This window comes from Taurulus bubalis (assembly GCF_910589615.1).
Source record: "Taurulus bubalis genome assembly, chromosome: 19".
Classification (NCBI taxonomy): Eukaryota; Metazoa; Chordata; class Actinopteri; order Perciformes; family Cottidae; genus Taurulus; species Taurulus bubalis.
The window spans coordinates 18,544,286-18,561,785 of record NC_136607.1 but is presented as its reverse complement, the minus strand read 5'-3'; the positions used below and the strand labels follow the sequence as shown (position 1 = coordinate 18,561,785).

The 17,500-nt window shown below is 43.2% G+C and overlaps 1 protein-coding gene across 1 annotated transcript in view; it reads right to left on the bottom strand.

The window, feature by feature from the left end:
• gfra2b (GDNF family receptor alpha 2b) overlaps positions 1–17,500 on the bottom strand; it is a gene marked incomplete at both ends in the record, with an annotated part of 36,909 nt that overhangs the window by 17,922 nt on the left and 1,487 nt on the right. Inside the window, 2 exons of the mRNA XM_079235238.1 lie at positions 2,930–3,007; positions 14,717–15,016. Coding sequence (XP_079091364.1) covers positions 2,930–3,007; positions 14,717–15,016 — 378 coding nt within the window. The remainder of the gene's footprint in view (positions 1–2,929; positions 3,008–14,716; positions 15,017–17,500) is intronic.

Here is a 17,500-nt window from a genome sequence, read left to right as displayed (position 1 = left end):
ACGCTTCGAGGTCGCTGTTAGAGCTTCCACCATATGGTGTAGATCCAGCTATGAAAGCAGATGAACTGTCATTTAAAGAGTAATAGCAGTGGGAGTGTGTAAAAGTAGATCCCAACTGTTAGCAGTTGAAGCGTCTTCTGGCACCATTAACATGTTCACAACCGCTTCAAAGCCACGTTCCCTTTCAGTGAGCAGCACAAGTAAGACGTCTTCTCTACATCCTGCTTCTTCAGTCTCACTTTACCTCTCTTCTCTTTTGTTTCCTCCTCATCTCCTCCACCCTTGGCTCCTCACTTGTTGTCTCCTCTCCTGTCCTTCCCTCGTGTCGTCTGCTTTCCTCTCCTCTTTTCCTCGTTTCCTCTCCTCTTTCTCACTCCATTTGTGACTTTGTATTTTATCTTGATTCTTTTCTCTCACCTCCTTGTTTCCTCTTGACCCCTAGTCTCTCTTTTCCTTGTTACCTCCCTTGTGTCTCCTTTGCTCTCCAACTGCCCTTCCTCTGAAAACAGCCAGTGTCTGGTTGATGAAGATGAGCTGAAGATGAAGATTGAGATGTTTATTTATGAGTTCTGATCATCATCAGTGAAGTGATTGAGTCTGATGAAGAAGCGTCTGAGATCCCAGAGGAGACAAACAACTCGCTGATGACTGAACGTTCACTTCCTGACGCTGAGCTCAATGATGACCTCGTCAATCGGACCAGAATCAATGCTCTTCATTCATAATTCATACGTCGGTTTCCTGATGAAATTCATTCATTCATTCACATGGAGGAGATGTTCAGCTGCTGATGATTGTGATTATTATTTGCTAAAAAAGTTCAATATTCTCACAGCTTTTAGTTTCAGGTCTACAAACAGTGAACTTCCTTTGTCGTGAACACACACACACACATCCACACACACACACACACACACATCCACACACACACACACACACACTCAGCTGGTCATGCCTCGGCCTTCCCTCCCATCAATTTGCGACGGTCGTGTCTGAAACATCCTTTAATGTTGCGCTTCTCTTTCTTTATTATCCTCTTATCTCTGAGCGCTCAGCCTTCATAGGCTCTGACTGAATCTTCACATCACGCTCTCCGATTGCAGCAGACAGGTGATTTAAGAGGCACACACACACTCTCTCTCTCTCTCTCTCTCTCTCTCTCTCTCTCTCTCTCTCTCTCTCTCTCTCTCTCTCTTTCTTTCTCTCTCTCTCTCTCTCTCCACATGTTTGAGCACGCACATGTGCACGTGTTTTGTGGGTTGGGTATTGGAAATAACTGAGCTGTCACACACCAGCTGAACTGGTGTGTGTGTGTGTGTGTGTGTGTGTGTATGTGTGTGTGTATTTTTGTGTGTGTGTGTGTGTGTGTATGTGAGAGGAAAAGATATGAAGCTTTTGAAGTTGCATTGGTTGCAGCTCTCCTGCTTTCACCGGGTTTGTACTTGTGTTGTGTTAATCTGAGAGAGCAGAACCCAATTTACAGAGCTGTGAGTCTATTTCACAGCTGTTTGACCACACACACACAAACACACACACACACACACACACACACACACACATACACACACACATACACACACTCAAAGAAAGTGTAAATGACGACGTATTGCTCGGGGCTTGTGACATTTAAACACTCCTCAGAAAGGTGTGAGAGGCAGAGAAAGAGAGAGAGAGTGTGTGTGTGCGTGTGTGTGTGTGTGTGTGTGTGTGTGTGTGCGTGTGTGTGTGTGTGTGTGTGCGTGCGCGCGCTTGTGAGCAGCAGCTCTAATGTAGTGTGACCAATCACAGGGCTGCTGATGGAATGATGAAGAGTGAGGAAGAGGGTGGTGAACGAGTGAAAAGGAAACATAAAGTCAGAGGCTTTATACAAAGACATTTAACGCAGATGATGAGAATAAATAATGTTTTATAAATATATATTTTCTATAAACAGTCAGAGACACTTTGCACAATGAATCTTTATATGATTCTGAATTTCCTGGGAAATTGATCAGATGTTGCATAGAATTATTGGTTCAAGAAAGAGAAACGCTGCAAAGTATTTTACTTAGTATCTGCTGACAGATTAAAGAAGAAATCAGAGCAGGAGAGACTCCTGATGTAACACAGATGACATCACTATGACATCATCAAGGTCGTTGTGTCCAGACTCTCAGAACACGTCACACAGACTGAGACTGACCCGGTTATCAACCTCCGGTTCTATAAAGAGTCTTAAAGCTGCATTCTCACGAGAGGGCGACTCCTCTGGTTGTATAGAAGTCTATGCGCCATGTGTTAAAGCTGCATTATCTCTACTAACCACCAGGGGCCGACTCCTGTGGTTGTATAGAAGTATATGCGTAATGTGTTAAAGCTGCATTATGTCTACTAACCACCAGGGGGCGACTCCTCTGGTTGTATAGAAGTATAGGCTTCATGTGTTAAAGCTGCATTATCTCTCCTGACCACCAGGGGGGGCGACTCCTCTGGTTGTATAGAAGTATATGCTTCATGTGTTAAAGCTGTATTCTCTCTCCTGACCACCAGGGGGCGACTCCTCTGGTTGTATAGAAGTAAATGCTTCATGTGATAAAGCTGCATTCTCTCTCCTGACCACCAGGTCCAATTAGAGTCAAACAGACCATGAAGCAGGGCGGGGCCACAAGATGAATGACAGGTCTCTACATCACTGTTCCTCTTGTTGCAGAAAAACAAGATGGCGACGGACAAAACATTGAACTGGAGGCTTCAAAACGTCACAGACCAACGAGTAGTTTAGAGTCAAAGAACCTCATGAATGTGACCTGCATGTGTTTGGACTGAGGGAGGAAGCAGAACCAAGCCGGGTTCTAACCGCACACACACACACACACACACACACACACACACACACACACACACACACACACACACACACACACACACACACACACACACACACACGTACCTGAGATGATGGAGGCATGTCGGAATTCCTCAGAGAAATGGATCGGCTCGTAAGGAGACGTCTCGTAAAACTCTTCCCCTGAAACACAACAGAAAACACTTCAGCTGGAGAACACACACTCAAGTTCTTCATCACTCTGAGATCCCACATGAAGCTCTTCTTCATCGTCATCATCATCATCAACACAGAGTATTCTCATTTAAATGTTCTGCTCAGCCGGTTAATGAGAACACGCTCTCTGATCCACCTGAAGGTTAATTATCACAGACACCATGAAACCGAGTGTGTGTGTGTGCGTGCGTGTGTGTGTGTGGTGAATTAGCACTCCTCTTAGCTTCCACTGCCCTTTATGTATTACTGTCGGGGGAGGAGACATACCACTGTTTTTAACATCTTCTCTTTCTGACCGAACATCAATTTACATCATTTTCTCTCTTTTTTCCTTTTTTTCTGAAAGCAGCTGTGATCAATAGATGTGTTCAGGTACTCTGTTCTCTACCTGTTCAGGTACTCTGTTCTCTACCTGTTCAGGTACTCTGTTCTCTACCTGTTTAGGTACTCGGTTCTCTACCTGCTCAGGTACTTTGTTCTCTACCTGCTCAGGTACTCTGTTCTCTACCTGTTCAGGTACTCTGTTCTCTACCTGCTCAGGTACTTTGTTCTCTACCTGTTCAGGTACTCTGCTCTCTACCTGTTCAGGTACTCTGTTCTCTACCTGTTCAGGTACTCTGTTCTCTACCTGTTTAGGTACTCGGTTCTCTACCTGCTCAGGTACTTTGTTCTCTACCTGCTCAAGTACTCTGTTCTCTACCTGTTCAGGTACTCTGTTCTCTACCTGCTCAGGTACTTTGTTCTCTACCTGTTCAGGTACTCTGTTCTCTACCTGTTCAGGTACTCGGTTCTCTACCTGTTCAGGTACTCTGTTCTCTACCTGTTTAGGTACTCGGTTCTCTACCTGCTCAGGTACTTTGTTCTCTACCTGCTCAGGTACTCTGTTCTCTACCTGTTCAGGTACTCTGTTCTCTACCTGTTCAGGTACTCTGTTCTCTACCTGTTCAGGTACTCGGTTCTCTACCTGTTCAGGTACTCTGTTCTCTACCTGTTTAGGTACTCGGTTCTCTACCTGCTCAGGTACTTTGTTCTCTACCTGTTCAGGTACTTTGTTCTCTACCTGTTCAGGTACTCTGTTCTCTACCTGTTCAGGTACTCTGTTCTCTACCTGTTCAGGTACTCTGTTCTCTACCTGCTCTATCGTCTCTCTTCACCTCCGTCCTGTATTCTTTTCTTCAGGGTTCATTCAGAAGGAAAATTCTCTATTAAAAGTTGAGGTTCTGTGTCTTTAAATCTCGTTCAGTTGATCCAAACATCAAGTTATTAAAATTAATGATTGCGGACATTCAAAAGAAATCAATCGATCCCATCTCTGTCCCATCAGATAGAGTTCAGTTGGTCACATGTTCAAATTCAACTCTTTGAAATAACCTTTATTTGTAAACCAGAAAGAAATAATAATAATAATTTCAACAATAAAAATTTAAATTACAAAAAGTTGGTTCATTTCAGATTTTACAATATCTCAATGTTATAAGTATTACTGGCATGTAAATGCAAACACATATAAACCTCGTCGTCCCTGAACACAACATTTAATAAACGTTCTGTTGTAGAAGGAAGCTGACGGAAGGATTACTGTCACATTTATTCTGTGACCACAAATATGAACGTAAACATTCAGGTTTTTACATATTTTAACAATATTTGTTACTGATGGAGGACTTTCTCCATGTTGGTTTGAGCTCGAGGGAAACAGAAATCATAATCTTATACTGTCACACACACACACACACACACACACACACACACACACACTCATACAGCCGTATTGCTAAGCTGCAGTATATTGATTATGTGAAAGCCGACAAACCTAATTGCTTATTTTGTTTACTGCTGACTACACAACTTCACCCAGTGTGTGTGTGTGTGTGTGTGTATGTGTGTGTGTGTGTGTGTGTGTGTGTGTGTGTGTGTGTGTGTGTGTGTGTGTGTGTGTGTGTGTGTGTGTGAGAGAGATTCCGCTCTGTTGAATGGGACTCTGGGTGACTTCCTGTCTGTTTCTGAACAACAACAACACAAACAACATGGCCGCCTCCAGCTGCAAACTGATGACTCACTGCAGTCAAACCTCAGTACACATCTGTATTATACTGTATACTATATATATATATATATATATATATATATATATATATATATATATATATATATATATATATATATATATATACTGTATAGTATATAATACTGAAGGATTTGTTCCATGTTGTGACATCTCAGAGATACATATTCTATGTCTTGCTGCATCTATCTGAAAGCTGTACATGTTGTATATGTTGTACATGTTGTATATGTTGTATATGTTGTATACTTGTACATGTTTTGCATGTTGTATATGTTGTAAATGTTGTACATGTTGTACATGTTGTGCATGTTGTGCATGTTGTATATGTTGTATATGTTGTACATGTTGTATATGTTGTATATGTTGTATACGTTGTACATGTTTTGCATGTTGTGCATGTTGTGCATGTTGTAAATGTTGTATATGTTGTATATGTTGTACATGTTTTGCATGTTGTGCATGTTGTACATGTTGTACATGTTGTACATGTTGTACATGTTGTGCATGTTGTGCATGTTGTAAATGTTGTGCATGTTGTGCATGTTGTATGTGTTGTATATGTTGTGCATGTTGTGCATGTTGTATATGTTGTACATGTTGTGCATGTTGTGCATGTTGTATATGTTGTATACGTTGTACATGTTTTGCATGTTGTGCATGTTGTGCATGTTGTACATGTATTGCATGTTGTGCATGTTGTGCATGTTGTATATGTTGTATATGTTGTGCATGTTGTGCATGTTGTACATGTATTGCATGTTGTGCATGTTGTGCATGTTGTATATGTTGTATATGTTGTGCATGTTGTGCATGTTGTACATGTTGTACATGTATTGCATGTTGTGCATGTTGTGCATGTTGTGCATGTTGTATATGTTGTATACGTTGTACATGTTTTGCATGTTGTGCATGTTGTGCATGTTGTATATGTTGTATATGTTGTGCATGTTGTGCATGTTGTACATGTTGTACATGTTGTACATGTTTTGCATGTTGTGCATGTTTGTACTGGCAGCACATCACCAAGTCTTTGAGCAGGTCATGAAGTACTTAAATAAATTGTACATTTATACACAAACACACAAAAACTAAACAAAAACACAACAAACCCATCAAACACAGCAAATCCGACCAACCCAACAAACACAATAAACACAACTAACATAATAAACCCAACAAACACAATTAACACAACAAACACAATCAACACAACAAGCACAATAATCCCACAGAGAAATCAGTCATGTCATAATACTGTCAGCAAACGGATATATTGAGATTGGAGGAAACTTTATCCTCTAGAGTCTCTCATGTGAATATGTGAGAATTCATGAAATGTAAAAATCTTCTTTCTATGTCATTATAGAACCACTTATTCCAGAGGAGACCGAGAGGAGAGAAATAAATGGGCTGTGATGCGCTTCAGTGTTACATTTAAAACATAGCTATCCACGTGTGTGTGTGTGTGTGTGTGTGTGTGTGTGTGTGTGTGTGTGTGTGTGTGTGTGTGTGTGTGTGTGTGTGTGTGTGTGTGCTCGCGCATGTGTGTCAGTGTGTGTGTGTGTGTGTGTGTGTCTGTTAGTAGCTGAGAACAACATGAGTGAACAGCAAACAGCAGTCTCTGTGGAGCAATACTAATCAGCCTGCAGCTCTCTAATTAGCCCGCATGCTAAATACATTGCTCATTAGCCCGCATGCTAAATACATTTCTCATTAGCCCGCATGCTAAACACATCAGTCATTAGTCAGGCTTGTAAATTAGCCATTTATTTGACTGCATGCTAAACACCAATGTCAATGTTAAATGTGTCATTTACCAGGTCAGTGATTAGGCTGCTTTCTGGACAGAATACTTAAAGCCTGAAACATTAGCATGCACGCTAAACAGCATCAGTCAATACTAGCACCACGCTCCATTAGCTTGACCATCTAGTCAAACCCAGACTGGTCACTAACAGTATCATTTATAACGCAAATGCTAACTATCTAACCACGTATTCAACTATTTCAGCTGTTTGCTTCTTGACTAGTCTTCATGCATGTTCGATAGCAACGTGTGACTTAAGGTACATTTCCTCCTCCTGGACACAAATATGTGTATAGTGTCTCTAATCAAATGATCATTTATGGATGTTCACAATCTTTCCACGAGGAAACTGTCGAGGAGGCTCTGAAGGAAACGTACCTGCTGCACTCACATCCCTCATATTCACAGAGCCGCATTATATTTCTGAATATGATGAGAATAAATAGACTTTATTCTTATCCTCTGCTTGGAATGAAATAAAACAAAAGTAAAAAGTGTAACTCTTTATCTCATGTGATGATTTCAAACTGTATGTTTTATTCAACACATAACTCCCACCATAAATTCAGTGTTGGATTTTGTCTATTTTTGTAATATAGACAAAATGTCACAGAGGAACTGAGTACAGCTCCCTTTAACCTTTACTCTTTACATGGCCAGATATCAGACAGAAATGTTTTAAGAAATTTGTCATTTAGTTGATCTGCATGAAATCAGCAGCATCAAAACATCTGGAACAGCCACCAGTTTAAAAATAGTAATTCATATTTGTTTCAAACTGTCTCTGTTGATGATGAACGATCCTTGAGCTCCACACATAACACAGTGTTTGTGTTTCGTCTGATTAACACGTCCATCACATCACATCATTAGAACGATGTTTACTTGAGCTCTGACTCGCCCACCTCATTGTCTTAATGACTTTATAATTGCATTTCCATTTGTTGGGAGGTCCAAACTCTCAAGTTGACAAACAATATGCACCGCCACTGTAAGACGGCATTTTTAGAGATGTCACAGCAGAGATTCCCCAGAAGACAGATGCAGCCCACAAGGTCCATTAGACAACTGAGCTAAATTCATGTCTAAATACATAAAAAGCAAGTTCGAGGATCATTAAGTAAGATGCATGTGAGGGATTCATGGGTAACCATATGCAGAATGTCACAGAGGAACTGACGTACAGCTTCCTTTAACTTTAACCTTTAATCTTTACCCTTTAACCTTTACCCTAACCTGTGTTACTGCTGAAAGTAAGTCAAAGACCTTAAGGAAGTGGACTTAGTCAAGTTCGGCTTTTTGTCAGTCGAAATCTTGTTTTTTGGGCCCTCATCATCTTGGTTTTTGGGCCGTCTCCATCTTGGTTTTTGGGCCGTCGCCATCTTGGTTTTTGGGCCGTTGCCATCTTGGTTTTTGGGCCGTCGCCATCTTGGTTTTTGGGCCGTCTCCATCTTGGTTTTTGGGCCGTCGCCATCTTGGTTTTTGGGCCGTTGCCATCTTGGTTTTTGGGCCGTCGCCATCTTGGTTTTTGGGCCGTCTCCATCTTGGTTTTTGGGCCGTCGCCATCTTGGTTTTTGGGCCGTCTCCATCTTGGTTTTTGGGCCGTCGCCATCTTGGTTTTTGGGCCGTCGGCATCTTGGTTTTTGGGCCGTCATCATCTTGGTTTTTGGGTCTTCATCATCTTGGTTTTTGGGCCGTCGCCATCTTGGTTTTTGGGCCGTCTCCATCTTGGTTTTTGGGCCGTCGCCATCTTGGTTTTTGGGCCGTCTCCATCTTGGTTTTTGGGCCGTCGCCATCTTGGTTTTTGGGCCGTCGCCATCTTGGTTTTTGGGCCGTCATCATCTTGGTTTTTGGGTCTTCATCATCTTGGTTTTTGGGCCGTCTCCATCTTGGTTTTTGGACCGTCGCCATCTTGGTTTTTGGGCATTCGCCATTTGGGTTTTGGGCCGTCGTCATCTTGTTTTTTGGGCCGTCATCATCTTGGTTTTGGAGCCGTCATCATCTTGGTTTTTGGGCCCTCGCCATTTTGGTTTTGAGCCGTCATCATCTTGGTTTTTGGGCCGTCATCATCTTGGATTTTGGGCCGTCATCATCTTGGTTTTTGGGCCGTCTCCATCTTGGTTTTTGGGCCGTCGCCATTTTGGTTTTGAGCCGTCATCATCTTGGTTTTTGGGCCGTCTCCATCTTGGTTTTTGGGCCGTCGCCATCTTGGTTTTTGGGCCGTCGCCATCTTGGTTTTTGGGCCGTCATCATCTTGGTTTTTGGGTCTTCATCATCTTGGTTTTTGGGCCGTCTCCATCTTGGTTTTTGGGCCGTCGCCATTTTGGTTTTGGGTCGTCGTCATCTTGGTTTTTGGGCCGTCACCATCTTGGTTTTTGGGCATTCGCCATTTGGGTTTTGGGCCGTCGTCATCTTGTTTTTTGGGCCGTTATCATCCTGGTTTTCGAGCCGTCATCATCTTGGTTTTTGGGCCGTCGCCATTTTGGTTTTGAGCCGTCATCATCTTGGTTTTTGGGCCGTCATCATCTTGGTTTTTGGGCCGTCTCCATCTTGGTTTTTGGGCCATCGCCATTTTGGTTTTGAGCCGTCATCATCTTGGTTTTTGGGCCGTCATCATCTTGGATTTTGGGCCGTCATCATCTTGGTTTTCGAGCCGTCATCATCTTGGTTTTTGGGCCGTCATCATCTTGGTTTTTGGGCCGGGCCGTCATCATCTTGGATTTTGGGCCGTCATCATCTTGGTTTTTGGGCCGTCGCCATCTTGGTTTTTGGGCCATCACCATCTTGGTTTTTGGGCCGTCATCATCTTGGTTTTTGGGCCGTCGTCATTGAGCGGTGGGCTGCAGCAGCACTATGCTGCAGTATCAGTATCCGCTGCAGTCAGCAGGGATCATTTGACCGGCGGCCGGCGGGTTCTTTGGTTCCACCTGGAGCTCAGAGGAGAGGTGAAGAAAGGAGCTGGCTGAGCTGAGCGCTGCCTGTGACTGATGCTGCTGCTGGACGCGACTCCAGGGACAGATCCGACCAATCCCTGTGCAGATTACTCAAAACCTCCCTCGAGTCACAGCCAGATTAAACAACAACTCTACAGTTTGTGTTGCTTCACAGCCTCACAAAGCATTTGTTTCTCTGAGAACAAATGGGTGCAGTCGGATCATCCATCATGCGTTTATGAGCCCAACAGTTTAAATTCTCCTGCTTTTGTTCCAGCTGTTCATTATTTTGTTTCTCAGATCAATCAATCTATGAAAACTGTTGTTATCACAGAGCGGTGAATCAAATCGATTTCAGAGGATATTCCTTTCTCACCATCTTGGTCCAGAAGGAGGTCGGGCCTCCTTCTGAGCCGGAGGCCCGACCTCCTTCTGGACAGGAGGCCTGACCTCCTTCTGAGCCGGAGGCCCGACCTCCTTCTGGACAGGAGGCCTGACCTCCTTCTGAGCCGGAGGCCCGACCTCCTTCTGAGCCGGAGGCCCGACCTCCTTCTGGACCGGAGGCCTGACCTCCTTCTGAGCCGGAGGCCCGACCTCCTTCTGAGCCGGAGGCTCGACCTCCTTCTGAGCCGGAGGCCCGACCTCCTTCTGGACCGGAGGACCGACCTGATTCACATGAAACAGATTAATGATCTGACCAACAGAGACGCAGATATGTGACAATGAGTGTTTCTCTTTTGTCTTATGAATACGATCCACCATGAGTCCCTCTCCCTTGTGTCCTCCGTCCTGTCAGATGTAAATCTGTAGATATTAAATATTAAGACGAACAGGTAGAAATGGTTCAAACCGTTAAAAGTTGGCATATCTAGTGTTTAAATGAGGACGTGAAATGTTCATTTATTAGAAATATGCTCCAGTCATAATCCAGATTATTTAAAATAACATTTAAGACATCCGACTGTAGCAGATGAACATAAATTAAGACTTTATTTATCTGTAAAATGGATTGTGTGTCCTCCAGCGATGAGCTCATCAGTTTATTGATCATAAATCATTCAGCATGAAGCCGCATTAAAATAGATCTCTTCTGCTGAGTTCATTAAAGACTGAAATAAATACTCTGTAATAAAGACTTATTTTCACATTCATGAAGCCGGTTTATTTATATCTAAATAAAACAGATTGTTTGAATCATAGGGACAGAAACACGTGTGTTCCTATGATTTGGGTTTGGATGCTTCCTGAACGTCTGCTCTCTGCAGCTCGCCTCCTTCTCTTTGTACTTTATATATTCCATCAGAATATTGCCCCTCTGCTCGCGTGTTCTGGTAATTGCTCTCATGGTCACCTGCAGGCGGCTGAACATTGTTTGAAATCAGCGTAATGAAGAGTGTGATGAAGAGTGCAAACCAGACAGAAATGAGCAGCGATGAAGAGCTCTCTAGCATTCGGGGCATGAAGCCGGATGAGAGGAGATGTGAAAACACGAGCTGGAGGAAAGTAGGGCAGCGAGCCGGCTCACGCCTCCTGATCCAGATGTCTGAGATTCTCCCGTTTACCAAATGAACGTCTGCTGCTGACGAGGAGGAGTGTGTTCGGCACGCCGGAGGTGATGAAGATCTGTTTAACATCCGGCTCTCAAAGAACGATGACATGGCTCTCTTCAGTTATTGCAAGGACAGAGACACCTTCACTCGGATGGGGGGTCCCTGTAAGCTTTGGTGTGTCTCTGAGGTTGTTTTGTGTCTATTTGAGGTTGTTTTGTGTTTCTTCAAGGTTATTTAGTGTCTCTTTGAGGTTGTTTTGTGCTTCTGTGTCTCTTTGAGGTAGTTTTACGTCTCTTTGCGTCTCTTTGAGGTAGTTTTGTGCCTCTTTGAGGTTATTTAGTGTCTCTTTGAGGTAGTTTTGGGTCTCTTTGCGTCTCATTGTGGTCATTGTGTGTTTCTTTGAGGTTGTTTTGTGTCTCTTTGAGGTCGTTTTGTACTTCTGTGTCTCTTTGGGGTAGTTTTGCATCTCTTTGTGGTCATTGTGCGTCTCTTTTAGGTTGTTTTGTGCCTCTTTGAGGTTATTTTGTGTCTCTTTGTGGTCATTTTGTGCCTCTTTGAGGTTATTTTGTGTCTCTTTGTGGTCATTTTGTGCCTCTTTGAGGTTATTGTTTTGTCTCTTTTAGGTAGTTTTGCATCTCTTTGCGTCTCATTGTGGTCATTGTGCGTCTCTGCGTCCCTTTGAGATTGTTTTGTGTCTCTTTGAGGTCGTTTTGTATCTCTTTGAGGTAATTTTATGTCTCTTTCAAGTCGTTTTGTGTCTCTTTGAGTTGTTATGTGTCTCATTGTCGTCGTCTCTGTGCAACTCTTCCTCGTAGTAGTCTAGCGGGTCAGCTGTTATCTTGAGCATCACATTCACTCCAGAAAGCATTTCAGAGGAACTGATCCTGAGTCCAGATCTTAGAAGAGGCCTAGGACTAGAGGGGACCCTGCTCTAGTCTTAGACCTGAGACCAGGTCTAAGACTAGAGGGGACCCTGCTCTAGTCTTAGACCTGAGATCAGGTCTAAGACCAGGTCTAGGACTAAAGGGGAACCCAGGTCTAAGACCCTCCTCCTGCTGGACCCGCTGCTCATTGTAGATTCAGTTTCTCTGGTTTCTCTCTTGATTTAGTTTTCTGTGAAGCACTTTGTAAGGTGTTAAAATATAATATAAATAAACTGTGTTATCATCATTATGGATAAAAGAGTCTCCACTTAACTGGAGTTACAGTTGATCTGCTTTCCATTACTAACCAAACTTGGTCTTCTTGCATTTTTAATCCTTCCTCTAAATCCCATCCGAGCTGTTTTCATCATCTCTGAGAAACTGCTGAATTATTTCTTCCTCTCTGGATTCTATTAGAAGTTTTAAGCTGAAAAGCCAACAAATCCTCTTCTCCTTGTTAAATATGCAAGAACGAGAGACAGAAGCAGTGTTGGAAAAACTCTTTTGTTCATTGTCATATGAAAGAAAAAATATAGCTGAAAGTTTCTACCCGACGTATAGAAAATAATCTGTAATGTAATTAAAGAACTTCCTCTGAGAAATGCAGATGATTAAACGCTCCTTTGTAATCAAGCTGCACCTCTCAGCTGTCTGATGTTCAGATCAATCTGCTCCCAATTTAAGCTCCTTCACCTCGGCCCGGAATATGGATTTAATAAAGCGGGAATATGCTTTCACTTTTAGATATCGTCATCAGAAACATGCTTAACGATCTTCTCATCATTCCAGGTTTCCATCAAACGTTTAAGGACTTATTTACTCAACAGCATGTCATAATAATAATAACTATTATTATTATTATTATTATTATTATATTATTATTATAGTGTATTTATTTATAGAGCGCCTCTTAAAACCGACATTACAAAACAAACAGTAAAATAAAAAAGAGAAAAGAAAAAGATCAAGGAAATAAAGATGTGCAGTGTATTAAAACCTATAGTACTGAAGTATTCTGCATTCTTGATGAAGTTGATGTACTTGTATACACTTGGTAGAATGTACTTGTATACACTTGGTAGAATGTACTTGTATACACTTGGTAGAATGTACTTGTATACACTTGTTGTACAGTAGAAGGATGAACAGCGATCCTCAGTCAAATAAATACAATAGTTCATACAGAATAAATAAAACACCAATATGTAATGAAATTAATCTCACTGTCAAAGCTTCACGTCCGGTGTGTAATTAATATGTAACGAATATGTCATTAATATGTAACTAATATGTAATTAATATGTAACTGATATGTCATTAATATGTCATTAATATGTAGGTTCTCCAGAAAACTAAACTGTGAACATCAGGAGGTCTGAGACTCAGAGATAATGAGACAAAAACACTCTGAACGTTTTAACAGCTGCAGTCTGAACACGCACGCACACACACACACACACACACACACACACACACACACACACACACACACACACACACACACACACACCGGACTTCGTGTCCTTGAACAGTTGAAGACAGTTTGTTACAAACGTCTGAGACAATGAGTTTGTGTTTTTGCAAACTTCTTCTGGCTAAAGTGTGCGTGGCCGCCAAGAGAGAGAGAGAGAGTGTGTGTGTGTGTGTGTGTGTGTGTGTGCTGGGGTATTGCTGGCACTATAGAGACATCCTTAGTGGAACGGAGAACAAAGAGAGGGTCTCTTAATGAGCTCTGCCACTGCTGAGACCCAAACTAGGCCAGCCAACCGGCCATGTGTTTGCATGTGTGTGTGTGTGCGTGTGTGTGTGTGCGTGTGTGTGTGTGTGTGTGTGTGTGTGTGTGTGTGTGTGTGCTGACACAGAGAACACAGTGCAGGACCAGCAGTGGAAACCTGAACTAGCCTCAGACGTTAGCAGGTGAGTCAAACACAAAAGATCTGAAGTACGAGAATGTTTCATGTGATGTTTAGAATTCCTTCGGATTCCCAAAGATACCTGATGGTCCACCACTGTAACATAGACCTATACCTGATGGTCCACCACTGTAGTACATCAGCTTTAAAAACAAGGATCAAGATCGATGCATTAGAAGGCAACATCTCTAAACCTGCTGCCTGTGAACTTCAGAGTCATGACAAGAGGGCATTGATCAGACTTCAGGTGAATCACATGAGGGCATTGATCAGCTCCCTATAGAGACAAGGAAGGCTTCCTCATGCGTTTTAGTCCCCAACACCTTTAAATGAGTAGAAACACCGCTTCACTCCCGTTCAGCCAACATTGAAACAGAAACCATCGATGCAGACCCCTCTTTGTGCAGTTCTCTTAAAAATACCAGGAGCTTCAGCTGTCAGCTCAAACCAGGAAGCGGAAGCAGGACGCTGGATGAACTCACCCTCGCTCAGGCCCATGTGGATGCTCCAGTAGTTCTGCAGACACTGCAGCTCTTTCTTCATGCCTCTCTTGCAGCGGCAGTCGTACAGCGGCGAGTCCTGCAGCACCTCCAGCGCGCCCCGGCACTCCTTGGAGGCCAGCATGGCGCTGCGCTCCTTGTCCCCCCCAGACAGGCACTGGCGCATGATCCGGTACCGGGAGCTGCACTGGCTGTTCTGGTTGCACAGCTCCGAGGCTCGGACGCAGTCCAGAGGTTCCCTCCAGCCGGGGGAGTCCAGCTCTGAGTCGCACACACACACATCTGGAGGAATCAGAGGGAACGGCAGTGAGATTAATTTGCATCAATTACTTTTGATCATTGTTGCAAAAGAAAGAGATCATTATCTTCTCCTGTAAAGGCCTCTGGGGATTTAGCAGATTTTTTATTTGAAGGCTAACTTCTCCTTGAATTCAGATTCTCTTGGCTGCAGGTGACAGGACGTTACTTTAACACAACGGGGATGCAGACAGAAAGTTACTTTAACACAACATGGATGCAGGTGACAGGAAGTGACTTTAACACAATGTGGATGCAGACAGAAAGTTACTTTAACACAACATGGATGCAGACAGGAAGTTACTTTAACACAACATGGATGCAGACAGGAAGTTACTTTAACACAACGGGGATACAGGTGACAGGAAGTGACTTTAACACAACGGGGATACAGGTGACAGGAAGTGACTTTAACACAACGGGGATACAGGTGACAGGAAGTGACTTTAACACAACGGGGATACAGGTGACAGGAAGTTACTTTAACACAACGTGGATACAGGTGACAGGAAGTTACATTAACACAACGGGGATGCAGGTGACAGGAAGTGACTTTAACACAGTGTGGATGCAGACAGGACGTTACTTTAACACAACGTGGATACAGGTGACAGGAAGTGACTTTAACACAATGGGGATGCAGACAGGAAGTTGCTTTAACACAACGGGGATGCAGACAGGAAGTTACTTTAACACAACATGGATGCAGACAGGAAGTTACTTTAACACAACGGGGATGCAGACAGGAAGTTACTTTAACACAACGGGGATACAGACAGGAAGTTACTTTAACACAACGGGGATGCAGACAGGAAGTTACTTTAACACAACGGGGATGCAGACAGGAAGTTACTTTAACACAATGGGGATGCAGACAGAAAGTTACTTTAACACAATGTGGATGCAGACAGGAAGTTACTTTAACACAACATGGATGCAGACAGGAAGTTACTTTAACACAACATGGATGCAGACAGGAAGTTACTTTAACACAACGGGGATACAGGTGACAGGAAGTGACTTTAACACAACGGGGATACAGGTGACAGGAAGTGACTTTAACACAACGGGGATACAGGTGACAGGAAGTGACTTTAACACAACGGGGATACAGGTGACAGGAAGTTACTTTAACACAACGTGGATACAGGTGACAGGAAGTTACATTAACACAACGGGGATGCAGGTGACAGGAAGTGACTTTAACACAGTGTGGATGCAGACAGGACGTTACTTTAACACAACGTGGATACAGGTGACAGGAAGTGACTTTAACACAATGGGGATGCAGACAGGAAGTTGCTTTAACACAACGGGGATGCAGACAGGAAGTTACTTTAACACAACATGGATGCAGACAGGAAGTTACTTTAACACAACGGGGATGCAGACAGGAAGTTACTTTAACACAACGGGGATACAGACAGGAAGTTACTTTAACACAACGGGGATGCAGACAGGAAGTTACTTTAACACAACGGGGATGCAGACAGGAAGTTACTTTAACACAATGGGGATGCAGACAGAAAGTTACTTTAACACAATGTGGATGCAGACAGGAAGTTACTTTAACACAACATGGATGCAGACAGGAAGTTACTTTAACACAACATGGATGCAGACAGGAAGTTACTTTAACACAACGGGGATACAGGTGACAGGAAGTGACTTTAACACAACGGGGATACAGGTGACAGGAAGTGACTTTAACACAACGGGGATACAGGTGACAGGAAGTGACTTTAACACAACGGGGATACAGGTGACAGGAAGTTACTTTAACACAACGTGGATACAGGTGACAGGAAGTTACATTAACACAACGGGGATGCAGGTGACAGGAAGTGACTTTAACACAGTGTGGATGCAGACAGGACGTTACTTTAACACAACGTGGATACAGGTGACAGGAAGTGACTTTAACACAATGGGGATGCAGACAGGAAGTTGCTTTAACACAACGGGGATGCAGACAGGAAGTTACTTTAACACAACATGGATGCAGACAGGAAGTTACTTTAACACAACGGGGATGCAGACAGGAAGTTACTTTAACACAACGGGGATACAGACAGGAAGTTACTTTAACACAACGGGGATGCAGACAGGAAGTTACTTTAACACAACGGGGATGCAGACAGGAAGTTACTTTAACACAACGGGGATACAGACAGGAAGTTACTTTAACACAACGGGGATACAGACAGGAAGTTACTTTAACACAACGGGGATACAGACAGGAAGTTGCTTTAACACAACATGGATGCAGACAGGAAGTTACTTTAACACAACGGGGATGCAGGTGACAGGTGACAGGTAACTGCTCTGAGAAGCATCTTCGTGTCTCATGAGGACGACAGTCAACAAGGTTCAAGAGACATGAGAAAGGAACATAAAAGCATGAACGGTTTGAGTCCCTCAGCTGCTCACAGCTCAGAACACAATGACGACACTTTGAATCGTCAGTAA